Raw genomic sequence first — 27,407 nt, 5'->3', positions numbered from 1 at the left:
TCATACTCCAGCAGAAGTACATTAGAAGTACAAAAGTACATATTTTTCTTTACTAGAAAATTAAAAAAGAAAACAGAGTCCTGTTTAGGATCAACAACTTTTTGCCATTTTGAGTCATCTTTAAAAGCATGTTTGATGGTGACAGAAATAGGTATTACAAGATGGAAAAGTACCTAAGAAAGAGGAATGGCTTGAAAGCTACAATTCATAGCATTTTCTGATTAACTCAGTACACCTACAACCACAGTGTCAGGAAGGGTATCCCTGCCACCAGCAGAAATCTAGACAGAAGCAAGTGTGTTGTATTCAGAACAACACTGGGAGACTCAGTCTTTTGTCCACGGCAGAGAAGGTCCAGTCCACCCTGGTGGAGGACAGAGATAGGACGGGATGAATTTTCCAGGAGCTACAGCAGAGACCTGACAGGAGAAATGGCAGGAGCATGTGGAGGCTGAGTGAGGATGCATCAGAGAGGTTTTTGGAAGGTACCTGTGGGCAACTGGTGATTTGAGCCATGAAGTAGGTCAGTGGGAGCTGTGGGGAGCTTTCCCAAAGTCATCAGACTACAAAAAAGGCTCAGTGAGCATGTCAGGGAAGAGTGAGGATGAAGGCAAAGTGAAAAGGCAGGATATTAAGAGGCATAAATCATGTTTAGGCAAGTGCTGTGTTAAATGAATCCTGGACACAGGAGAAAAGTTATCTAAAAATAAAAGTTTGACATAAAAATACACAAAAATAACAGACAAAACTCCTTACTTTGGCTCTCTTTCAAATGTCAATGTAAATTTAATTTTTGCTGGAGACAAGTTGCTGTGGATGGTAGACTGATTTTAATGAGCTATATTGGATTGACAGCTTTAACATGTTTATTACCAAAGGATCTCTGTCGTTTACGATGCCACCCACAATACAGGAACGTGTAAGTTTTTTACATTAAAACCAGAACAGTCTCCTTGACTTGAATGTGTTTGCTATTGCTACAAAAGCCTATCACAAAGAACAGAGAAGTCACTGAAAAAAAATAAATCATGCTTTACCTGTCCATACTTAGCAGCTAAATGTAGAGGTGTCCAGTACTGATTATCTACTACATTGAGATCAGCCCCATGATCCAGTATCAGAGATGCAACATTCTTGTATCCATTAGCACAGGCCACATGCAGCTGCAATATAAAAGCATCTTAATAGCTTAAAGAATTCGTAAAATGCCATGATGTGCTATTGCATTTCTTGGCCACATCACAGACCTAATTGGCTAAATCACAATGACGACAAACACAATACATAGATGCAATTACAACAGAATACAAAACCACTCCAGAGTCCTTTTTTTTTTTAGTATTTATAAACAAAACCTGCAAAACAATTAAGATTTTTAGCTTACTAAGAACTATTCCATCTAGTGTCACTAGGTACGTTTCATATAATGTCAAGCATATCTCCTTTCAAACACAAACTCAGGTAGATTCATACATTTCAACAGAGTTTGGCCTAGACCCAACTTTCTTCTGTGGCAGCTCAAATATCCCAGACGTAAGCTAACACTACTTTACTGCAAAATGAATTCATTAACATATAATCAAATCAAGCACATTGAGTTTGCAGCAGAAAATCAGTCACAAAAATACTTTCTCCATTTTTAACCACAGAGATTTTATTTATTTTACTTGTATTGCTTCTGTAGATAATTATTTTAAGTGATACTTGTTTTCATAGTTTTAGTTGTTTTTCCGTAACAGTAAACATTTCAGAGTCAAAGTGGAATGGAGAGAGGGCAGAAAATGCAGTAACAGAATGACAGAAACTCATGTCAACAGGAGTTTCAGGAGGTCAAGTAGTGCAACTTGCTGCTAAAGCAGGGACAACTTCAAAGGTAGCTGTGTTTTCACGTGGCTTGCTATTTTGAGCAGAAAATACAGTGATAAGTGATAAGATACTAAAAACTGTAGTGGCAAGAAGGGGAAAGAGGCAACTCAAAAGTATCTTTGTTAATGACTGGTTTGAGAAACTGGACATTAACTTTTGTAATATATTACTATTTAAAGGTCTATATGTGTTTGACATTTCTATCAGCAATCAATTCCATTAGAAATGGTATTCATAGAATTAGCATTTGTTTTTAAAAGATAGATTTTTGTTATATTTAATTAATACAAATAGCATGTAAAATAAATGCAAAAGCAACATAAAGGTAATATAATACCAAAAAAGGACTTCTGAAGAGAAAAAGAAAATTATCTGAGAGAAAGACATAGCAGGGCAATACAACTATTTACTCTGGTAATAATCAAGTAAAATAGGAAAATGCATAAGGAATTCTACATCAGGGATAATTTGTCATTTGAAAGGAGTTGGTGGAAATTGTTTCCTATATATGGTGAATCACTGTTAAGGCACATACTTTGCATGATGAGATTGATTCAAATTATAGTCCAGTGATTTTTATTTTCTCATGGTTCTTGCTATCGTTTCAAACATTCCCTCTATGGGAGCAAAGGGGACAAAATCTGCATCTGGAAATGCAAAGTCTCAATTTGCTCATCCCCCATTAGGGGGATGGGAAGGTTGCAGAAATTGTAAACTGAGATTACAGGCAGTAATCTGTATCCTCAAACCACATTGCCTAACTACATGATTTCTTTCCTTTGAATTAACATTAGTCAGAGATTGTTTTTCTGAGGATTGAAATGTATAGCTAATGGCAAGAAAAGTCTTGAAATAAACCTGTTACAAAAACTGTGTAGTTGTAAAGCCATTAAAGGCATAGGAGACACCAAAACCAAAGTCCAGGATATTAGTTGCCTTATTTGAAATTTCTGGGTCATAATTACCTGCAGAGTATGGTTGGTTTTTTTTTTTTTTTCTCCAGGAACATGCTTGATGCAGAGAGATGAAATACATAAAAAAATTTTTAAAATTCCCCCATAAAAGGAGTAGAATATCCCTGCCCCAAGGGCAGCACATCAATTCTGTCTGCTATAAATGCTCTAATTTCAAAAGTACAAAGCTCTAAAACCTTTCCTATAATTTGACATAGCTTTAGCTTTTCTTCTGTTTTAACAGAAGAAATTACATTTTCTATTCAGATATCAATTTGACAAGTGCTATTTTAAAGTAGCTTAAAAGCTTGCAGGACAAAGGAAATAGTCAATGATTGTAATCTTAAAAAGAAAAAATATTACAAGAGAATTTATAGGAAAAAATAATTTTGCCATATATTATTCTATGTCTTCATTGCATGTGTAAATGAGAATGGATCTATGAGAACATGTGCATGTATATATTTGCAGCATTAAGTTTTGCCTGATTCATCTTAACTTACACGTGGACTTAGACATATTCCATCAAGTAAAACCAATTCTTGTTTATAACTTAAAACTGAGATATTTTTTGTTTTCTCTGTACAGATAGATGTAGAGAAGCAAAAAGCTATTACCAGAACGCTTTCACAGCTATCACAGACTGGCTGACTCCACATCCATGAATAGACACAGAGTAGTTTAACAAACTCTGAATTTCCCACCAGTTTGTCAGACAAAAGTTTCACATAATAGAAATCTGACACAAAAGCAAAATGATCTTCTCTTTACTTGTTGCAAGACTATGAAAGAAGTTAAAAAATACCAAAGTTCAACCTATAAACTGTTCATGCAAAAAATGTCATTTTTGTCAACATCCCACCAACCAGACAACAGAAAACAAAACGCTTTTCCACAATGCTTTTCTCCTAGTTCAGAAAAAGTTTTATACAGTGATAATTAGATAAGTTCATAACTCAGTTTAACTAAGCCAATTCAGACTAAAGTAGCAACAAGAGTAAAGTACAATAGAAACAACTTTACATTTTACTGTGATTAGAAGTTTAGCTTAAATGTCTTGGAAAACTGGAAGTTAACTTAATGATTTTATGAATTAAACTAAAAAATGTGTTATTTCTTCCCATCTCTTCTCTGCTTCCCTCCTGGTTTTAATTACAGTTAACTGCAGTTAGTTTGGTGGCCATTCCAAAGTCATAACTTTCTGTACAGACAGAGACAATGGCTGGATTCAACAATTCCAGATATGAGACTGTTCACATTTTCAGTTGTAGTTTAAACACATCACAAGTATTATAGTATTGAATTAAATACTAGCAATTCAGTATATTAATTCAGCACCATGCAATGCAATTCAGCATAAATGCTAAAATAACAATAATAGATACATGCCTTTATAATTGTTTTAGTACAATATTTGCAGAAAAGCACAAAAGAATTTTTAAGAAGTTACTCAGTATCTTAATGCTGCTGTTGACTATTTATTGATTGATCATGATGTTGAAGATTTTGTATGCAAGAGAACATTCCACAGACATGCTCTCTAGGGAAAAATACATGAATTTAATAATGATTTCATTACATTACTTTTAAAATTAATTGACAGCTGAAGAAGCAGTGATCATGAACGAAACAAAGGAACAGAAGATCTGTTAGCAGAAAAAAGTATAATGAGGTCTGGTGACTACAAATAACATGCAAATTTGAGAGAAAGAACACCTATCCACTGACATGGTGGATGCTTTATTACATTGAATTGAGATAGCTTCACAAAACACTGTTTTAGCCTGACTCGGCCAGAACATATAAGCCTAAAACAGGAATCACTGAATCAACTTTCAGGCACTTTCTTAGAATGTCAGACACCACAAGTATCCACTGCAGTTTGAAACTATACTGCTAGGATGATTTTTTTTTTGTTATTAACTTTTGTGTTGCAAATTCGTTATGGCACAGATGTTGCGCTACTCTATTTTAAAATCAGCACTATGTGTGACGTTGACATATTATCTATTTTCCAAAGGCCAGATGAGAAACAAAATCTTGTATAACCTCATTTCACTTCTTAGAGAATTGCCTTGCAAACCTGCTCACTGGTACACAGCTGCAGTACATTCATATCCACAGGGTGATGATTACATATTCCCACTCACCAGGGTAACTCCTTCATCATTCTTTTGATTCACACTTCCTCCACTTGATATGAGCTGTCGGACATCTGTAAGCATTGTCATAGGCCTCTGTATCTTCATTTGGCGCAATGAATTCAGATCTACACCTGAAAAAGAAGAAAACGCTAAAGCCTTCTGCTCTTTCGTTCATCAATAAAGAATAGACATGTGATTTTGTGTTACAGGTTTGAAAAAGTTTAATTAACATCTAATCAGATTTCAATATATATTTATAGAAGTTATTTACTTTTATTTACCAAGTTTACTCATATTTGTATTTATCAGTCACTACATGGATGATTTCACGTCAGTCAGCAACATCAAATAAATGTGCCTGATCTCCTACTGACTGGCAAGAGCAGTTGTAGGTAAAGCAGCTGTAATCTCATTAAATCCACTGGGATTTTGAAAATAGTTGTGAAAGGAAAAAGAATTAAATAATCTATGGAACCCATTAAAGTATTTGGGTCTTATTTAACAAAAAATATTTTTGGATGCAAACTTTCAGCATCCCAGTCTCCAGACCAGTCCCTTAAATCTGTAGTCTCAACAGCTTGAGAGATTGTGAAGTGAAGCAAATGACATTAAAACTCAACACTTTTTATCTGCTTGGGTTATTTTTAGCTGGGATTAGTTCTCCAGCTGAGCCTAGATCATTGCAAAGCCCCATAAACCAAGAGGAAAAGTGGTATGGAGGCAGGAACAAATGGGAGGGGATTAAAGGAATGAAGGGCACTGGATTGCTTTTGTTAGCATTCCTACCAAAAGAAACAGTTGTCAAAGTACAGTTTTAAAAGGAAGATAAGCAAAGCAGTCTATAACTAAAAAAAAGCATGGCCTCCAGTCTGAAGAGATTTAAAATTAGAAATGGAGGGTACAACAAAATTGCTAAGTGGTTACATTAACAAGTGGCTGGGTCTTGATTGGAATATCTAAGTAAAATTCAGGGCTAGACTCTTCTGCTACTAGCTTCATATGGGCAATTACATCCATATATAGAAAAATGTAATTTAAGTATAAAAATCATCCCCCTTTGTCCTGGACACAGCATAACAAAATATATATGAATAAACAATATCTTAGGCTCTTCTACATTTGTCAGTGAGCCAGAAAGTGACAATTAATTTAATTAATAAGTATTTAATTTCACATTTTATCTTTAACAATTCTTGTAGTTTTTTACATTACTAAACCATTGAAGCATGTTTCAGGGTAAAAGCACATTATAAGTTTGTTAGTTTTCATCTACCTTGGAACTCATGTAAACGGGTATAACATACGTAGTTCATCAAAGAATCACAATCATTCTTTTTTTCTAAGATGTTACTATACACACTGCTTTATGTTCTGAATTTTATTTGCCTGTAGCACTTCTAAGAGTTTCAGCTTTGAAATGAGATGTTCATTGTTAGCACTGTCTTTCTGGACACATTTACTTATTCTCATATTTTCACACCTGTCACCCAAATGACACCAAATGTAAAACACAAACCTAAATTTAAGCTGGAGAAAATGAAGTGTTTTCTGTATCTGGAATAAAAGTTGTGATCTTTCACATATATATATATATCTCTATGATAGCTTAAATTAGATAGCCACCTAAAAACAGAATGTGCTAATTTACCTTATAGTTTCTAGACTGGAACAAAATGCAGATTTTATAGGATGTTCCAAGTATCTCCTAACAATCAATGTATTAATTTTGTCAGAACTGAAGTTTTTATGCCATCATCACAATTCACAGTTACAATATAAAACTACCTAACAACATTTACAGACTACAGATGCCACATGACAACAATTACATCTTTTTCTTTTTGTTTCTGCCTGTTTCCTGTTTCTTTTTTTGCCATAGTAAATTGACAGTCTTGTAACTATCAACAATCCTCTTATCCCAGTGACAGAACTCTCTCAACTGCATTAAGTTTAAATTTCCAAAACACTATGTGGTGTGAAAGGCTATACACACTCGAAATTAGTTAACATTTGTAGCACTGACTTTACTTTTTAAACATCATAGACAGACTGAGCAGCTGAAACTAAAATGACTGATCATGAATAAGCTTTTCCCAAAATTATCAGGTAATAAAGATTAAATTTTAAAAATACATGTATAATTTTTTACCTGATGAAGGCATTCATTTTTCTAGTTGGAGGCCTGTGGCCAGTGGGGTTCCACAAGATTTGGTTCTAGGGCCAGTCTTACTCAACATCTTCATCAACGACCTGGATGAGGGGACAGAGTGTACCCTCAGCAAGTTGGCTGATGACACCAAACTGGGAGGACTGGCTGATTCCCCAGAAGGCTGTGCTGCCATTCAGCAGGATCTCAATCGGCTTGAGAATTGGGCAGAGAAGAACCTCATGAGGTTCAACAAGGACAAGTGCAGAGTCCCTGCATCTGGGAAGGAACAACCTCTTGCACCAGTACAGGCTGGGGATTGACCTGCTGGAGAGCAGCTCTGCAGAGAGAGACCTGGGAGTGCTGATTGATAATAAGCTAAACATGAGCCAGCAATCTGTCCTCATGGCCAAGAAGGCCAATGGCATCCTGGGATGCATCAAGAAGAGTGTGGCCAGCAGGTTGAGACAGAATTATTCTCCTCCTCTCTGCCCTGATAAGACCTTATCTAGAGTATTGTGTCCAGTTCTCAGCTCCCCAGCTTAAGAGGGATATGGAACTTCTGGCGAGAGTCCAATGGAAGGCTAGCAAGGTACCAGGGGACTCAAGCATCTCTCTTACAAGGAAACACTGTGAGGCTTGACGCTGTTTAGCCTGGAGGACGGGGTGAATCTTTTTTCTGCAGCACTCAGTGACAAGATAAGGGGTAATGGGCATAAGCTGGAACACAAGAAATTCCACTTGAAAATGAGAAGAAACTTCTTTCCTCTGAAGGTGAGGGAGCCCTGGCAAAGGCTGCCCAGAGAGGGTGTGGAACTTTTCAAAACCTGCCTGGACATGCTCCTGTGTGACCTGATCAAGGTGAATCTGCTTTAGTAGGAGGTTTGACTAGAGGTCCCTTCAAACACCTATGATTCTCTTACTCTGTGATTTTCAAGTACTACTGTCAGAAATTATGTATTTTTTTTCTTCCTCTTGATGTCTGCATTAAACAATTAGAATAAGTTTTGTCTTTCAAGGAGAGGCAACAGATGGAAATTAACATACTAACTCTTTAAGAATAATACTTCAAACACTTAAAAATTAAAACTATGTTCACAATTCACAAAATAGAAATACTAGTTTCTGACTTTGCTCAGGAAGGTAAAAAAAACCCAGACTGAGAGCAAAACACAGTTATTATCAGGTTGTTTGGTTTATCATATTTTATGGAAATTTCAGTAATAGCTACCAGAGGCCAGCTGAGTCCACTCAGCCTTTTCTAGTAATTTACTACTGACTTACGCTCATCACAGTCAGAGAATTAACTTTTCAGTATATTGTTATACTAACAGTGAAATATTGATCCTTACATCTTGTAAATTGCATTTTATAGAATTTTGGTGCATGCTGTCTGGTGCCACAAAAAAAAAAAAAGGCTGTTGAAAGATTAATTTTGCTCATGCTGAAGAAAAAAAATCAAGGAAAGATTGCAGCTGCATCAATTGCTATATACATTCTATCAAAAATACAATTAGATACATCAGTTCAGACAAAAATGCATAAATAATGCTACATAGCAACAAAAGGCACATGTGACTTTCAAGATAGCTTTACTAATACAACTATACAACTAATAGTTGTATAAAGGAATGATACACATTTCATTAAACATATGGCAGTAAACAATCTGGCAAGCGAGGTACCACAGTCACATGGTTCCACAGGCTTTATCTTGTAAATATCATAGAATGGTAGGGGTTGGAAGGGACCTTTAGAGATCCAACCCTCCTGCAGAAGCAGGTTCACCTAGATCAAGTTGCATAGGAACATGTTCAGGTGGGTCTCGAAGACCTCCAAGGAAGGAGACTCCACAACCCCTCTGGGCAGCCTGTGCCAGGGCTCCCTCACCTGAACAGTGAAATAGTTTTTTCTTATATTTAAGTGGAACTTTTTGTGTTCCAGCTTCATCCCATTATCCCTTGTCCGGTTGCTAGCTACTATAGAAAAAAAGGATGTCCCAACCTCCAGACACCCACCCTTTAGATATTTATAAATGTTAATAAGATCTCATAAATGTTAATAAGATCTCCAAAGGAGTTTTGAAAATGTTAAAAAAGCAACAGAGATTCTTCTCCTCTGCCTTTATAGAAAAGAGAATAAAAACATGAAAAAATAATCTAAATTACAATCTTAGAATTGCAGAAATTTTTAATTCCAAAAACTCAGGAAATATTAGCCTGTGGAGTAAAGGCTTCTCTGTCAGGGAGCTGAGAAGCAGATTTACCATGTCCACATGTATCACTCTCTGAGGCCCAAACAAGGACACCTTGTCAATAACTGCCTACCTTAAGCAAGTTTGTCATTCTGAAGAATGCACTCTCCCTCCTCAGGGAGTGATACTTTTCATGACTTTTGATGAAGCAACAAAACGTTACTCATAGAGTAAGTAACTCTTGGTGCCTGCATCAAAGAATGACCTTCCATGCTGCTTTTCAAAGGGGAATTTCAGTTTAGATGTTCACCTGAAATGGGACAACTGCCATCATGAACAGAGGACGAAAATCAAATTGACATGTACTATGAGAAAGGAGTAACATTAAAAAAAAAAAAGTAAAAAAAACAAAAAGTCATGAGATGAAAAATATGCTCCAAATACCCTGTAAAATCAAAACAACAACTATGCCCTCACAAATTCTGAAGGAGGTGAGATGGAGAAGGAACAGTCAAAACAGTAGTGACCCTGCAGGGCACAGCTTTTGGTGATGAGGATCAGTGCTGATGACAGGCAGGAGCATAACCTAAAAGCTACAAATTATGTTACTTCTTGCTGTTTAAAAAAAACACCTGACAAGGCCATTTCATGTGCTTTGGCACTCTCACCCTCTCCTGCATATAATTACAGAACTGACAACCCAAAGGAATGTAAAAACCTCAGATAAAAAGAGGGAAAGTAACTTTCAAAGAGTGGTTACAAACACATGGCAAACAGAACTGAGAATTGCTATAAAAATATTTTCCTCAGAAATGTCCAGTACTAACAAATCGCTCCATCTGCAAGAGGAACACTCATTGCTATCACCAGTAAAAAGCAAAACACTGAAGCACTCTTTGGGAAATATCCATCGCACGCATCCAGCAGCCACTCTTTCTGTAACTTGCATGTCTCACTCTCCAGCAGGCTTAACAGTTTTTAGGAGAAATCAGTATCATCTTGAAAACACAAATGTACGTTAAAAACTTGCAACAGCTTTGAAAAGCAAATCTCTCTTTCCTTAGCTTTGTCTCACCCTGTCTATACCTGCACTTTCTGTAAACACAGGAAGGTTCTTTTCACTCCTATGCTCAGTCATGAACTTTGCAGGCAGGGTAGTGACCAGAGCACAGCCAAAAGAAACATGCATACAACAAAATCCATCAGGTTTTCTGATGAGTATCAGTGCAAATCAATAGTCCTGTGATTTCTAGTAAAGCTTCTCACAACAAATCCAGCCAAATCACGTGATGACGGAAAATCAAGTCAGTGATTCAGGGTTGAGATCAGCAAGGTTCATGACTGAGCATAGGCATACCTCAAGCAAAGACCAAGGTCAAGGACCTGAGCCAAAATGTGTCTCTTGAGCCAAAGAATGGGTGAAGGATCATGACAAGGCTTCTCCCACCTTCGCCTCATAACTTTACTCTTTTCTCAGCTTACTGCTCCCAGGTTACATGGCTTTACCATATCTGAGCTGACTTTGAACACAGGCAGACAAATCACTGGAAGCAGGGGCTGTGGGTACACTCCAGGCACAGAAATATTTTTTCTATATTGCTAAAGGTTATCATTTCAGTTGTTTTATACAAAAATACAATTTATTTCTGATGGTAACAGAATTAGACTATTCGTCAGCAAGTTGTTTGAAAGGATACTAAAAGGCATCCACTTTCTGATGTTCTCCACAACCTTTTTTCAAATCTTTGCAAAGTGTATTAGTCAAGGAGATGTCTGTTTTCCTTCTAGCATCTGTTACAAAGTAAATCACTAACTACTGGCTGTTACTGCAAATCTTAATTCAAGTGCCAAAAGTGCACACTTTAAGGTTTTCCCTTTGATAGAAATTCATGGGTAACAAAATGTTTCCATATGACGGACTTTTTTCTTTAATTCAGATACCCATATATTTGCCTGCTGAAAACACAAAAATATCTGGAGGAGTCTAAGACTTCAAAGCGAGTTCCCCAAGAGTTAAAAAATATAAAAATGACAACAGCTTGTTAAAGTTTACATTAGCAAACACAAAGGCCAATGGAAGACAGATGAGCATTCTCAACTATGACATTTTCAATGTGACACATTTTCTTGTGTGCTTCATTTTTAAGGACTTGAAAAGAATTACAGAAACACCTCATTGGTAACACCATCACGTACCTCAATCATAAATTATTCAAGCCCTCTGCAGAGAACAGACAGGTGATTTTTTTCTGTGTGTGTGATAATCTTACGGGTAGGTGGTTCCCAGTCAGCAAGAATCAGAGTAAAAAAACTTTGAATCGTCCTGAGGCTGTTTGGTTTTGATTGCCTTTTTTCTGTCAACCTACTGCATCAATATTATGAATACAAAAATTGTAAGCAGATATCAAGATGATGTTGGATATATCTCTAAAACAGAAAATATATCAAGGGATTTAGTTTTAGTTTAAGTTCACTGATTTTTAGTGCTAACAATCTGTGCATGTTGACATTTTAGTTCTTACTGTAGTACATTAGCAATGATTTCTCAATTAAAACAATCAAAACTGATGAAAAATATAGAAAACTGGGATTTTAATTTTGATCTTATTCTCATAGAAAGTGTCAGTGTTGAGAAACACATGACCCGACATATTGTCCGGGTGTTGGCAGTTGTGGGTCTGCTGGGGTGGCTTTTGTGGAAAGAGGCCAAGGGCTGTCCCATGTGGACCACACACAAGTCTGCTCAGCTCCACAGCTGAGTCTAATTAGCTGATGGGGCACCTCTGTGAAAATGTATCTAATGAAGAGTAGAAAACAGTTGACAGAGAGACAGATAGAACAAAAAGAGGGAGAAACAGTTCAGAAAAGGTGAGAGGTGCTCCAGGTACTAATGCAGATTCCCTGCAGCCCATGGAGGATCCATGGCAAAGCAGATGGACATTCCTGTGGAAAATCCACACTGGAGCAGAGGAAAAGTGTGAAAATGAAGAGCTGGCAGAAGGAAACTGGTATGTACTGACTAGCTCTCCCATCCCCTTGTGCCACTTGCGGTGGTAGAGGAGTCTGGAGTGAAGGAGTAAAGTAAAGCCTGAGAAAGGGGGAGGAAAAGTGGAACTTCAGTGTTTGCCTTTCTGTTTCTCACTACATTAATCTACTCCAATTGGCCATTTTCCCCAAGTCAAGCTTGTTTTGCCTGTGATAGTAATTGGTAAGCAATCTTCCTGTCTTTATCCTGGACCACAAGATTACTCATCCTAATTCCTCTTGCTTGGGATGGAGAATGAGAGCAGATGGATGTGAGTTTGGCTTTTAGTCCAACCACACCAAATTTTATGAATAATTTAAAATTACTTTAAATTTTAAACCAAAATAATTTTTGTTCTATCTTCTTATCATGTTCTAGATCACTGTATAAGTCAGTCTTACAGTATTTTTTCCTTAATCCTTTGCCCACTACCTTTCTGAATCACCTTTTCCCACACAAGCCATTTCTCTTAGGTTGTTAACTGTTGACTTCTGGGAAAATCTCCTTATTGTAGTAATTTATAGGTTGGCTGTTTCTGGTTAATGTTGAACACTGTATTCAATGTTGCATTCTGTACTAACCTTCAGCTTCTATTTTATTGATTTGACATATTGCTGCAAGACAGAAAAAGAAATTTATTCCTTCTACTTTGTGGCAGAAAAGTAAGACATAATCCGTATGCTTGAAAGAATTTAATAAACCATGCTCTATTTTTGTGAATTCTGCACAATATTTTAACTAATATAAACCATAAAAAACTACCTAAATCAATCAGACTTACACATGTCTTCGGCTTTATATACAGTTTTCCAAGTTATTTGAATAAGACCCCCTTAATATCCACAAAACAAAACAGGTCCATTATTCACATGGATTGGAATAATATAAAAGATTTTGATTAAGTACATGAAATCTCTATTACTATCAGAGGTCAATAACCTATAACTAGTTATTTTAAATTCAATTTACCTCACAGAAAGAGAACTGCTAAAAACAAAAAGAGTATTTTGTAGAAAAGCAATAACCATTTTTTTGCCTGTACCTGTGTCACACTAGAAAAAGAAAAGCCATCTATACCTTCAGGTAGATATGTTATTTAAAGGTGGTTGTTCTTTTCAAACAATATCACAACAGACTGTTTTCTTCTATTTTTGAAATAATCTGCTAGTGCATAAACTTTCACTACACAATTGACAAAAAAAGATACACTATTTTGTTTTCAGATGTGTAGGGCATTCAGTTTGTCAAAAAAAAGAAAGAAAAAAGAGTGAATACCCAGATACTGTTTCTCAGGTCAAATAACAAGACTGATATTCTTGGAACACAGTTATCCTTCTGAAGGATGAAGCCTGAGATCTTGGAGGGAAAAACCTCTTTTTTGGAAACAAACTACACAGCAAATGTGTCACCTCCTGTCACTTGTCAAATATGGAACAAAGAAATATCTGTCACTCATTTGTAGTTTATATCTGAGTCATTTAATCCTCTATGCAACTAAATAGCAAGAAAGGAAGTCAACAAAAATGTTGCATTCTTCAAAGGATTAAATATTAAGAATAGACTAAAGGAAAAAGATGAAATATAAGGATCACCTGCTATCATCAGTGTTTCACTTACACACTTCTACAGTAGAACATTCTGCCTCTAAAAATAAAGAATATGCTAGCTGTCATTTAAAGGCTGACTTTTTAAAATGGCATTAATGAAACAAAAAGCTTTGCTTTAAAACATAAATCTGATATTAATCTAAAGAAAGGTTATGCAAGGTGCCAGGTGGACTTCCTTAGTGATTCCAATAATCAGCCAGGTTCAGAATAAAACAGAACAAATAGTGAAAAAAATCCACCCTTTTTACACTTTTCAATATTTTCATTGCACCTCTGAAGAAAGACACTTTCTGGAGATAAATAATGAAACAACATGAAGCTGTAGGTGTAAGTAATAACAAAGAAAATTTTAACTGAAAATAGTAAGAAAAATCATTACATGAAGAGGGCTCAGTACTGGAATGAAAGTTCAGAGAGATTGTAGAATCCCTAACCTAACATAGCCCTGGATATCTTGGATTAGTTTATCACTAAAAGGTCAGGATTTCACAGGGTACTGCAATTAAGTGGCAGGACTGATCTACTCCACTAGTATAAAATATAGAGCGTCAACTTAAGTTCTTATTAGTCAGGAGAAATAAACAGTCCTGAAAGTTGGTGCCCCTCACCTAACCAGATTCGGAAGAGCTGAAACGACACATATGATTTCTTATTTATTTCTATCAACCATAAGAAAATGTCTTGATGATTAGCCTAGGGTTAGCCATCTAAAGTTAGCAGAGGTAGCTCTCACCTTCATAATGTTTAGGGTTTTTTCTCTGGAAACTTCTCACACTCACAGATTCATTGCTTAATGAGGAATGGTGCCTCTCCTAGCTACTGGTAACATTGACAGCGTGGTAAGTCATAAAATTTCACTGTTCCACATAAGTTCTTTCAATGTAGACATGTTGCTGAGAAATCAGCAAATCTGTTTTTTTCTCCTCACAAATCTATTTCATTTTCCAAACAAAAAAAAGAGAGTTAAACCAAGAAAAGAGGAGGTGTTTTCTGATAGATCTGCATTAATAATTGCACGTAAGCAGATATCTTCTTGTATGCTATATGCTTGCTGTATGCTACATGTTAAATACCACATCAGCCAAAGTGTTTGGAACATTTAGACTCCAAATATCCGCATTTTGCAAGGCAATTAAGTTTGTTAGAAGCTGATACCTGTCTTGCCATTAGAAAAATCCAAATCCAGAGTTCATAAGTTGTGAAGACATTGCCAGGCACCAAGGAAGCAAAATTACAAAACATATCTTTGTAATACAGTGGAAATGATACAGATTAAGAGTACAGGACCTAACATTAAGTGTGATTTCCTTGCCAGTCGAAGCTGACTTCTCTTTTAAGTGTTCATTAACTCCTGTTAACGAACACTTGAAAGGAAACGTAATTTAGATTGGCAAGGAAACATAATTTGTTTAAAATTATTTCTTATATGGAAACAATGTTGAAATTACACTTTTTTATATTAGTGCTCATTACTTCTGCTTAATAATTTTTTTCTCAGTGTTACAATAAGCCACACACAATGTTAGGACAATCTAGAATAGTCATAAGCAATGCTAGAAATCTCACTTCAGAACCCTTATGAAATTGGTGAATCCTTTTTTTTCAATACAGGTCCTGTCATCTATAACATATTAAGCATACTTCATAATAGAAATTGAGCTACAGTGTTTTCTCAATACAAAACAAACCCAATACTAACATTTTGGAGTAATTTATGGAATTTCACATACACTTCCATTCAGATGATTTGCAGGGATTTATTTATTTAACAATCTGTCGCTGGAAAAAGTACTCTGAGGCTATACATTACTCACATGTGAAATGAAATAAATGTGAAACCTGGTCCTCACACTGAAATTAGTTGTTTAAAAAGTTTCTGTATTATTGCAGTTTTTCTTCTTTGAATTCCCATTCTAGCAGCTCCATATGAGTGGGTCAAAGCAAATCTGACAATGACCACTGACTGTTCTTAGTTGTTCTAATCTAAACACACTGAAAACTTTTGTGACTCCAAATCACCTTCCACCTGTTCACCTTCAAACTGATATAGTTTCATTGGCTTCAGTGCTGTTTTATATCAAATCAATATCCATCCTTTATGATTTTATATCACGTTCTGTAAAAACACTCCAGAAGCTGAAGAGCTAACTTACCATTTTCTTCTAAGTACATTAGAAGGATGCTGCTAGATTCAGTCCCTTCTATGGCATAATCAAGTGCAATGTTTCCATTAACATCTTGCAGTAGCACATTTGCTCCAGCCTATAGAAGAGAATTAAAAACATTTTAGCATTTTGTAGTGAAATTTCAAGCCACTATTGGAGTTCTTACACATTTCCATGTAAAAATATTTCAAAGCTGGGGTCCTTAGATAGCAGGCTGATTACCAACCTGAAACAAATCAAATCAAAACATATAAAAAGCAAAGACAAAATAAAGGATTCCTGAATGTCAAAAAGGAGTAGCTTTGTTTGGGACAGCTGACACTGTTGTCACCCTAGCTGTCCAATCACAGATTGCTCAGCTGCTCATGAGTGTGTTTTGGAACCATCACTATTTGCAGCACAGCATTTTAAAGTAAAGTAAGCTGTCACAGATTACAGTCTGCCTTAAAGCACTATACAGTAAACGGCAGTGGTTCAAAAGCTGACTGACAAGCAGCAGAGACATCCATGCAGTGGGGACAGGTAGACAGTTGGTAAGGCTGACCTTGACAGTCAGCCCAACCTCTTATGGCCTCATACACCACTCCAACCTCAAAGAGAACCATCCCTTGCTAAATAAAATTGCTATCTGTCACTAACTGGAGACAATGAAAGTAAGCTTGATGATTTTAACTGTAGTCCCTAAAGGAGACAGACTGACATTTCTATAAGCTTCATTCAAAACTCAATATAAAAGACAGATAACTAAAAGGAGCCATTGAGACCGAGTTGAGGGCGGGGGAGGTGGCAGGCAAGATCACAATAGATTCATGAGAAGCTTGAAAAGAAACAACCAGCATGATAAGGAAGTTAGTATGTTCTATGTTAAATATTGTTAGTGTGAAGTTTTGCACTATGAAGGGCATTTTTTTCTTTTTTTAAAATAAGTTTTCACCTTATCCTTGAAAACATTATAAATGTCTGGTGGGCATAAAAGTTTACATTACAGTGAAACGTCATGTATCTTCTTTAAAAGGTCATAACTTTAATTCATTTCAAGTGTTCTCTCTAGGACTTGTAACTGCAAGGAATTATTAAAGAAGAGTGACCTCTGGCAAATTTAATTACTTTTCTTAACAGCTTGTATGATAAAAAGTGTAGCTACTAAAAATGAGGGGTACCAAGGACAGCCTTTCTTAAAACCACAGCAGCAGAGGTCAAATGTATTAAGGAATTATTAATACAAGGTATAACTGCTTATTTCAGGAGCTTACTCTATAAGGACTGTATCAAAGAAAAACTTGTAATGTGCTCAGGTCCTGACTCTGAGTGACACGAAAAACTAGCAAATTCATGTAGAGTTGAAGTCACAAAACCTAAGGTGTTGAGGCTGGACTGCTGGTCTTAGGTAATCTCCTGGGTTTCCATCACAGTGCTGAAGGGACAGACAGGTATCAAGGAATGACTCACTTCAGCAATCTCAAACACGTCAGATATCCTAATAGACACTATCCTACATAACAAAATAATCTATCCTGCTATTAAATGCAAGACTTTTTTTTTAGTTCCTGTTTTGCTTCCGTGACTGTAAAAGGAACCTAGATAGCAAATTTAGATTAGATGTGTAGCTTTTACATTGCTAAATAATATTAGATGAGAGGAGTTGACTCTCACGCTTAGTGAAAACGAATGGAAGGAGATTTATAAGGAAAGACACAAAGTATAAAATCTTATATTCATTATATTGCTATGAAAATAAATTTTTACTTTCCTGTCCTGCCAGACAAAATTTTTAAAATGATGAAAAATCAAATAAAGGAAGGATTTGAAGGTCATAATATCTTTGCAGGATGGTTTAAGAACCAGTTATTGCATTTGTTGCATTACTAGGAAGCATGATTTTTGTTAGTTTTGCTTTGTGCACACTGACCTATATGAATTTGCTGGTGATGGTAAAATCAAGGAAGTAAAATATTTTTTAATCTAGTTGACTTGCATACAATAAAAAAGCAGGAAGTCTTGAAGGTATCTATCCTTCCCTTCATGTAAATAATCTATATGCAATGTCAGAAGGAGGTCAGGAGGATAATAATGAACCAAACCTACATACTTTTTCTTCTTTGTTAAATTAAGAAAGAAAAAGATCTTTAACATATTCAAGAAAAGTAGCATAATTAACTTGGCCAGCAGCATATTTTTTATTCCCCTTTAAGATATAATGTCACTAAAAGAATGATATAACATGCAATTATTTGGCTTCAAGTAATTTTTATTGAGTAGTTCTATATTAATTCATTTCTTAAGAAATGTTCACAATGCTCCCAAACAAAAGGTCGAGTTTAGAGAAAGCTGTGTCAGCAGAGGCAGAAGAAGCTCTCAGAATTCAGTTAAACAAGCAATTCTGGACACTGGTGCACATTGAAAAGTAGTATCTTGCTTCATCAAGAAACAGTTTTAATAAGCATTTTTAACATGGTGTATCATGTCTGCCTCCCAGTTCTGTATCATCTATGAAGTTACTGTGCTCTGTCTCACTGTCCAGACCCCTAACAAAGACCTTGAATGGGACTGTTATCCCATGAGGTACATCACTAGTGAACTGTCTCTAGCTAGACTTTGTGCTGCCAATCACAATGCTCTATGCCCAGATCCTTAGGTAGTTTTCAATCCATGTCACTGCTCACTTACCTAACCCACACTTTTTCTATGAAGATGCCATGGGACACAGTGTCAAAAGCCTTACTAAAATAGAGTTAAATTACATCCAACTCTCACCCACCAAGATACTCACCTCATTGGAGAAGGCTGTTTGACTTGCCTGACCAGCAAATCTAATTTTAAGAACAGTAATAAAAGTTTTGAGAATAGCCACAAACACTGTAATTTGGAAAATTTGTTAGTGGTTCTAAAACAAGTTTTGTTTTGGGGAATTTTATTTAATATAGTGGCCAATTAACAAAATTTTAATTACTGACCCTGTTATCATTTTAACTCCTTTTGAAACAGCACTCCTTCCCTTTCCTGTCTCCAATCTCCTTGCTGCCCACATGCTATGCTTTGTGGGCAGTGCAGGAAATTGGGGTCAGCATGTTGTTTTTTCCTTTCTTTGCTAGCTCCTTGTTTCTTCCTCCATAGCCCTGGCAATGGGCTCATTCACTAGCCACAGTCCTGCCAGAGACATAACTCCCCCTAAGACTTCTGCCTGGTTCACTTTTGGGTAGGTTTTTCACTCCAGCCCTGCTTGCAGCCTCCCACTGCTGGCATCATGTAGGTTATGGCAAGTACCGAACTCCTGTGTGCTTTAGAAAGAAAGCCATTCTAGGTATAGAAAGGTGGGAAATTCCATTGTATTTCCCTTCCTTAGTGTATTGAGCAATATCTTGACAAAAACTGTGTGACAGGCTGTCAGTATGATGCAAATTGTACACATCAATATTTCAAAGTTCTCATAGTATGGGCATTTCTTGCTCTTCACTCTGATAACACATTTGCTTGCAATACATTGGAAATTACTTGCTGTTAAATGTGACATAGACTTCTCAGTTGCTCAGGATTTATTTTATCCCCAGGTACCGTTCAGTTAGATATTGCCAGTCCTGAAAGCTTTGGAATCTTATTTTCTAATTATAAAGCCAACTTCATACTTAGCTACTTGTACGAGTAAAGATGGCAGCCCCACAGGTGGCAGAAGACTTGGTAGAAGCTGGTACAAGTAACTGGTAGGGGTTACAGAAGAATAAATAAAAGAGAGGGGCAAACTCAGAAGCAGAAAAGCAGCAGGCTCAAGCTAATGCATAGACAGTGTAACGAAGTGTAACAAAGATGTATAACATATTGCAGGTAGCAAATGTCTCAAATACTGTACTTTTAGTTCAAATTCAGACAATCAAAACTGTGCTAAAGAACTTGAGTGTTATTGTTACATATATGGCATTGTAGGCCAGACAATAAGAAAGCCAGACGTGATTAGAAATTAGATCTGAATTTGATGGAATTCCAAGTTTCTGAATATAGCCCTACTTTGTTCTTAGGTTTCTATTCATAACTCTTGAAGAAAATATGAGGAATACTGTCCCCAGGCTGCTGCTATTACAGTTTCCAAATTTCTATGTACACATTGTTTATATTCAAAACGCAATTCCATAATTGTTTCATTTCAGTTCAAATGTTTTATCCACCCACTGAAATTCTGTATGTAGTGCTCAGTGTACTTGAAAAATTACCAGCTTATCCATCCTCAAGTTATTCTTATTCTCAAGTCATTTCTCAATAAAAAGATAAATGACTTGCAAAACTTTATCCAATATATCTCATAAATATAAAAAATCATTTTTCAGAAAAAATATTTGCCTGAAATGACAAATGGCTTCAATTTCAGAAAGACTGCAGAAGGAACGTCTTTAAATCCATTATTAAAACAAGTTCCCAAAGACATCTATTTTAATACACAGAATGCAACTATGTGCATGCTCTGCTATGCAGAATGACATCCATATGTAGACAAAACATGAGAGTTAACTCTGGTGATCAATAATAACTGAGTAGATGTTGCCAGATTTGCACACTATCCTCGTATGACCAGTCAGAGCCTGTTGCCAAAGAGAAAATACCTTTGGATAGTGAAAGGAGAGATTTTCCTTCTGTTTTCAGAAAAGATGATTCAAAAGAAAGTCTGAATATGATCCACTGAAATTCAGTCTTAAAGTCCTGTATTCTGTTGCATGCTTTACATTATTCTTTCAAATTTATGTTCTATGCAGATTATTTAAACGTTTGAAATAACTAATTTAGCTTTAGTTGTGAAGAAAAAAGTCCAGGTGTGTTACAAAATAATTTTCATTGTAGAAATCATGACCCAGACATTGCCTCTTTTACCTAGGATTACCACCATTGGCTTCATGAGTCTTTATGAAGGCAATCAGAAACAACGAATAAACTGAGGAATACGGGGCTACAAAAAAAGAAAGAAATTTAAAAAACACAGAGGCAGAAACAACCACCTCATTAATGTACCTGTTGCTATGAAAACCAAACCAAACCAAACCAAACCAAACCAAACCAAACCAAACCAAACCCTTTTTCTCCTACTACTAGGTTTCTACACAGTTGCTACTATGTTTCAAGTAATCCACAGTGTACTAGCCATGTGCAATTTATGCAGTCACCTGTCAGCCTCCCACAAAATTGAGGTTTTGATATCTATTTATATTCTTATTTTTATTTATTTTGGTAATCCATTTTATTATACTATACAAACTCCATGTATATAAAAAATTATATATTTATATGGGCATAAATACACCAAAATTTACACACTATTTCTTGCTTCTATATTAACCCCCAACAGGGACAGGCTAGTGCTTTTTTAGAAACAGTTTGGACAATTCAGTTTTCCCTCATTTTTAAATATACTCACATGATTTACAAACTGTTCCTTCTTAGAAGATGGCATTAACCATGTAAGTAGATCAACACTATATGTAGTTCTTCATACAACATTTGTTGCATTTCCCTTCCAGTAACATGAATAGTTACTTTTCCTCCCTTTATCAATCTACTTTTTTTGCATTAATTTCATTAAAAGGTTTTGTTCACTGAAGAACACTCAAAGTTTACACATACACATATTCATGCTCTCATGTATACTATGGTTACTGTGCCAATGCTACATCCTTCCAAAAGCCCTCAGTATGCAACCAGTTCAAAAACAAAGCAACACTAGGATAGGATACAAAGCTGTATTTGCTTGAAGTCAAGGAAACACCCAGGAAATCACACATGGTGTCATGCAATCTTGCTCTCTGACATCAAAGGCTTGAATAAATTTTTATTCAAGATGCCAAATCCCAGAAATCTAGATAGCTCCTCTTTTTGTGGCTCATATTGGACTTGTTTGACTCTCATTCATTAACAACATAGAAGGGATAAAGTTACCCTACACAGTACTGTGTTTTAGGTCATTAGCATTGGATCTCACTTTTCACAAATTCACAACACTAAGCAGGACAGGAACTATTCTCAAGGCAGTGGTCAAAAAAAGTCAAAGCTTTCTCCACATTAGCAAACCACAGATAATGAAATAAAAGATTAAATGAGATGAGCAGCTGCTCTCAGTTCAAAAGCATGTTTTTCTTCCAACTCATTTCAACAACAGATTTTCTGTAGGCAGGAAGTTATTTCACAGAAATAACAATTTAGTTACTAGAAGAGCTGGGAAAAAACAAATGAGGTTTTTAGTGATTACAATTATACATCTTCTGCTGATAGTTCCCCTACCTGTTCACATCATAATCTAGGCTTACATGCTTTCTAAGAACCAAATTGACATACATAGGCTGTTACTTATTTTGTTTTCTCTTTTTGGTTATAGAACAATCTGGAAACTATTTAACTAAATCTACATATTGTCTCTCAGAAGGCTAACTGCAGTCTTAATACTTTCATTTTAACTTTTTCCACATAAATCTTTAAGGAAGCCCCTTCCCCATGATAAGATTCTTAAGCTATTTAGGATATAGTTATTAAGATATTTGGAATATAGTTAACCTATTTCTATGGACTCTAGAATAAAGCAAGGATTCCTGAAACAAAACAAAAAGTCAAAAGAAGCCAGCTACTTCCTGATCAGATTCAGAACTAAGAGTCTACCATGCAGCTTACCTGTTTCTAAATTTTTACTTTTATTCTTCCCCCCTGGGCTTGACAGAGAACAGAAGAGGGATCCAAATATTTATAAGCCATCTATAAAGATACCTAAGTTCTGCTATAGTCCACGGCAAACAGTACAATCACCTCAAAGCTGCTTTAGCTTCTGTTTTGGCTTTAATGATCCTTAGTGTAGCTTGTCAAAGGAAAAGAAAAAAAAAAAAAGACAACAGAACTCCTTTTCATGGAAGACAGGAGTGGGACTGAGAAATCCATTCCCCAAACAGGGATATCTGCTATACAGCTAATCCTAGCAGCCTCTTTTAATATATCTCAAAGGGAAAAAAAAAAAACCAAAAAAACAGCTGTGTAAAAGCAACCTCACACAAGTCTGTTTTCCATCCTCTTTAGTGCAGTTAAAATCAATGCAGCCTGAGGGGACACACCTAATCTTCAATAAAAGGGGACTTCAATAAGTCAAGAGTGATGATATGAGTTTCAAAGTATTATGTTTTACAAATAAAAAACTATAACTTCTCTCAGGTAGTTCAGTTACTTGCAGGTAGTAAAGTTCCACATCCAAATACCACCATCCTCCAACCATAATGTATACTAGACCTAGGCATAACTTCTCCAAAATAATAAGTTTCTCCTTAGTAAATTCTTATTTATTGAAACATGAACTTCTAAAAGTATTAAAGAAATGCAAACAGATTGGAACTTCACAGAATCACAGAATAGTAGGAGTTGGAAGGGACCTCTAGAGATCATCCAGTCCAATCCTCTGCTAAAGCAAGTTCACCTCGATCAGGTCACACAGGAACATGTCCAGGTGGGTTTTGAAAACCTCCGAAGGAGAGACTCCACACCCTTCCTGGGCAGCCTGTGCCAGGGCTCCCTCACTCTCACAGGAAAGTTTTTGCTTGTGTTTATGTGGAACTTATTGTGTTTCAGCTTATGTCCATTACTCCTTGTTCTATCACTGGACACCTTCCAAATTGAAAATATTTTCTTTCTTTCTTTTCAGTATCTGTTAGCAAAATAGTCTACACTAGAATCAAAATTCCATACAGCAATTCAGAAGTCAACTCTGTAAATCACAAATCAAAGTAACAACTGTAGAGACCTAACTGCATCTATCATGCTTGCAAGTTGAGAAACTAACAAATGTTCTGTGTATTCTTTACATAGGCTTGTACAGCTACAGAGAAAATGCAGAGAACAAATGCTCAGGTGATTTCCTCCATAGGAGGGCATCATGCTAAGGCATATTCATGAAAACAAATTCTCCATTAACACAACTAGAAAAACTTCTTCCTTTTAAATAGACTTGCAGAGAGCACAGCTCTTTAAACAGGGCTGGCTCAGTACACCACGTACAAGGACTTCTTGTATAACCTTGAGTCAACGGTTACCTGCATCTCCTTGGAAGCAGGAGTTCGCACCTCTCTCAGAGAAAAGATTCTGATGATAAGCTGTCTGCAATCTTTGTTCTACTTCAGGGCTTTAAACTCTGTAAGAGTTGCTACTGTCTATAAACCCATGCCTGTCACATTACAAAATTATTCTTTCACAAGAAGCAGGAACTGTCTGCCATCTGGATGAGCTTAACTTGTGATATAAGTAAAGGTTTGAATTCATTTTCAGCATGCCTGATTCCACATCATAAAACCACAAACACAAAGCTCAATCCCTTATGTCTCTGACAACACAGCCTACAGAAACAAAGCTGAATTCAGAGCCTTGTAAGTGCCCTCTGGGTACATAAAATAAATGAAACAGGAGTAATCGCCTATCTTTGACAAGACATTTTAAAGGAAGTCAGGAGACAACTCAGTGCTGAATTTTTTACACCAATACGAGATTGCTAAAATATATTAATTTGTATTAATACAAATTTATGCTATGCTATTACTACTTTTCCCCTCATAGCTACATGCTAGACCAGTCAAGGAACTTGCATATAAATGTAGTTGGAACTTTACTCATTCTTGTGTACGTAAAGTATTTCAGCTGCCATGTGGATACAAGTTCTTTAACTCATGGCCCTTCAGGGTTCCAAGTTCCAGAAACAGGCATCAAAACCTGAATATGCAACTTAAGCCCTAGCCAAAATGGACTTTTATGTTATAATCTAGAAATCAGGATTTATGTATCCATGTTAATGTGCATAAAGAACATTATAATCTTCTAAAAATCCCAGGCATCTTAACCTCTGACACATTGGTTCAGAAAGGTTAAAAATAAACGTGCCAATACAGTGTCTGTTTATAAAAAATATCATACAGATGTACACATTATGATCACAAATGCACACAAAAATATCCAACTGTATTTGAAAACATATTTCTTGACTGTTGAATTACTTCACATGAATAACAAAAACAGTAGTTTAAAATCACCTCAGTTCCACAACCATTTTGACACTCATTTAATTCATGAATAAGGCATCTTTTACTTAAACTAATAGAATGTAGGCAATGTCAGTTCACAGAAAAGATTTTCAGTAGAGTTTAAAAAAAAAGAAAAGCCTGTCATGGCACATATTATGGATCGCTTGACAGCCATAGTCTGTTTGACTAATGCATTCAGAAGATAAAAGAATTAGCACTAATGACTGAAAACTTAAGACCAACATTTTCCCATCTGTTTGTGCACCATGGGGACTTAAATTCCACCCATCAGCTGGAAGGCATATAAAAGGCAAATAAAATCCCACTCAACTGAACACTTCTGATAACACTGCAAAATTATAGTATGTTTTCAGTAACACCTTTCCAATAAAATACAACTAAGCATACAGTTAGGAGATGAAAAGTTAATACCTACTAAGAAGATATCAAACTTTTTTTTTTCCCTCAAGTTACCACTATTTCCATGCCCTAGCACTACAACATTCAAGAAAACTTGGGAATATTCTATTAATTCTAAAGGCATACAGACATTTACTTGGATTTTAATTAGGTGGCAAGTCAACTTTCATGGTGGTTCTTCATATTCTGACTCTTAGCATATATCTACAAGGTTTTGTTGGATTTAAGATTTCCATCAATAAGCTTGGATTATGGGCAGAATACATTTAAGTCCAGTACTAGGGCTCCTACATAGCAATGACTTTAAATATCAAATTCTCCAGTCTCTGCCTGTAAGTTTTATTAAAAAAGAAATTATGGGAGCGAATGTTGATACCAAGAGATGCATTTGTCTTAATGTAAAACAGTATTTCAATATTCTGCCTGCCAAAAAATTGCCTTGCATTAAAAAAATATATGATACCAAAGAGCAGCTAAGTGAAGAATTATATAGACGTGATTCTCATCTCCAAAGTCAAGCATGACAAAAAGAAAACAGTGTCTATATTTTTTTCTTTCTTCCTTTACAGAGTTAACTCAGGTCAAAATACTTGTTGCACAGTTTTAGTGAGAGCTTCTCAAAAAAGAGACAAAAAAGAGTCATTAGGTTATCAGGAGGGAGCTAGAAGCAAGAAGCAGCTACTCCTTTTTGTTTAGTATGTAAAAAAAAGTTTAGTTGGGATAATGATATGAATTGGTTGGAGCAGTTTGAATGTCACAAAAATAAGCTAAGACATACTTTAAAATCTTTCAATCAAATAATTTTCTTTGAAGGCAAGACAAAATTGAGAAGAAATGTAATTTAGTATTTATACTGAAAGTTGAGGTAAAGAGTGCCAATAAGGAAATTACAGCAAAATCTATTTGTATGATATTGTATCACAAAGAAAAATTCTATTTGCCTTCAACAGCATTCAATTCTATTTTTAAAACACTGCTGCAAAAATGAAAAAGATTCTAACAAGGTCAACTAAAAGGGTGGTTGAAGTGCAGAAGGATGAGTATTTTACTTGATATTGCCAGCTCTCAAATTATTTGGCAAGAAAAGGGAATTAGAGGAGAACCTTCAAAGAGCACTGATGACTAAAGACTAAAATTTCCCCATCTGCTTGTGCACGTGGGACTTGCACATTCCCCATCAGTAGTGGAGCTTATGGAAAAAAAAATGAAATTATTCAAGCACTGAATGCCTCTGATAACAGTATAGGAACACACTTTCATTTTTAATTGTAATAATTCAAAATTATGACAAGCACACAAAAAAAATGATCAGTCCCTGTCTCATGATACTGCAACAAAAGGTCACTCTAATAAATTATTGTGTTTGATTTTTAGAACAAATAGAAGAAAATTCTCCTTCACACAGCAAGGAGTGAGCCTTTGGGATTCCCTGACAAAAAGTCTTTAAATCCAGCACTACAATTAGAGGTAAAAGTTACTTGTAATTATATAAAGTCAACTAAATCTCATACTTTAGGAAATAAAAAGATCACTCCCTGGGCTTAGTAAGAACTATCATTTGAACACTGGACAGTTAGTAAGGCACAGTTTTATTGTAGGCAAAATAGCAACAGAAAGCATCCTCTCATTATCAACTACAGTACTGCTAAGTACAGGGCACAAACAGGAAAATAGGACAGCAACTATTATGGTGTTTCCCACTACGTTTTGTGTGTGTGTGTTGGTATGCATGTCTACATATATGGGGAAAGTTCTGCCTAGCAGATCCACTCAAAAGGATTCCAACCCTGACCCACCATTGATGAAGGAAGAACAAACAAAATGACCACATAGAGCAGCAAGGAAAGGAAGCTGATTTTGATGTCTCAGT

At 35.9% G+C, this 27,407-nt stretch overlaps 1 protein-coding gene across 1 annotated transcript in view; it reads right to left on the bottom strand.

The window, feature by feature from the left end:
- MYO16 (myosin XVI) overlaps positions 1-27,407 on the bottom strand; it is a 374,343-nt gene that overhangs the window by 206,585 nt on the left and 140,351 nt on the right. Inside the window, exons 5-7 of the mRNA XM_061996543.1 lie at positions 16,089-16,197; positions 4,970-5,094; positions 1,038-1,163 (exon numbers count right to left, since the gene is read on the bottom strand). Coding sequence (XP_061852527.1) covers positions 1,038-1,163; positions 4,970-5,094; positions 16,089-16,197 — 360 coding nt within the window. The remainder of the gene's footprint in view (positions 1-1,037; positions 1,164-4,969; positions 5,095-16,088; positions 16,198-27,407) is intronic.

The sequence above is a fragment of the Colius striatus genome, chromosome 1 (assembly GCF_028858725.1).
Source record: "Colius striatus isolate bColStr4 chromosome 1, bColStr4.1.hap1, whole genome shotgun sequence".
Lineage (NCBI taxonomy): Eukaryota > Metazoa > Chordata > Aves > Coliiformes > Coliidae > Colius > Colius striatus.
This window is presented reverse-complemented; position numbering and strand designations above follow the sequence as displayed.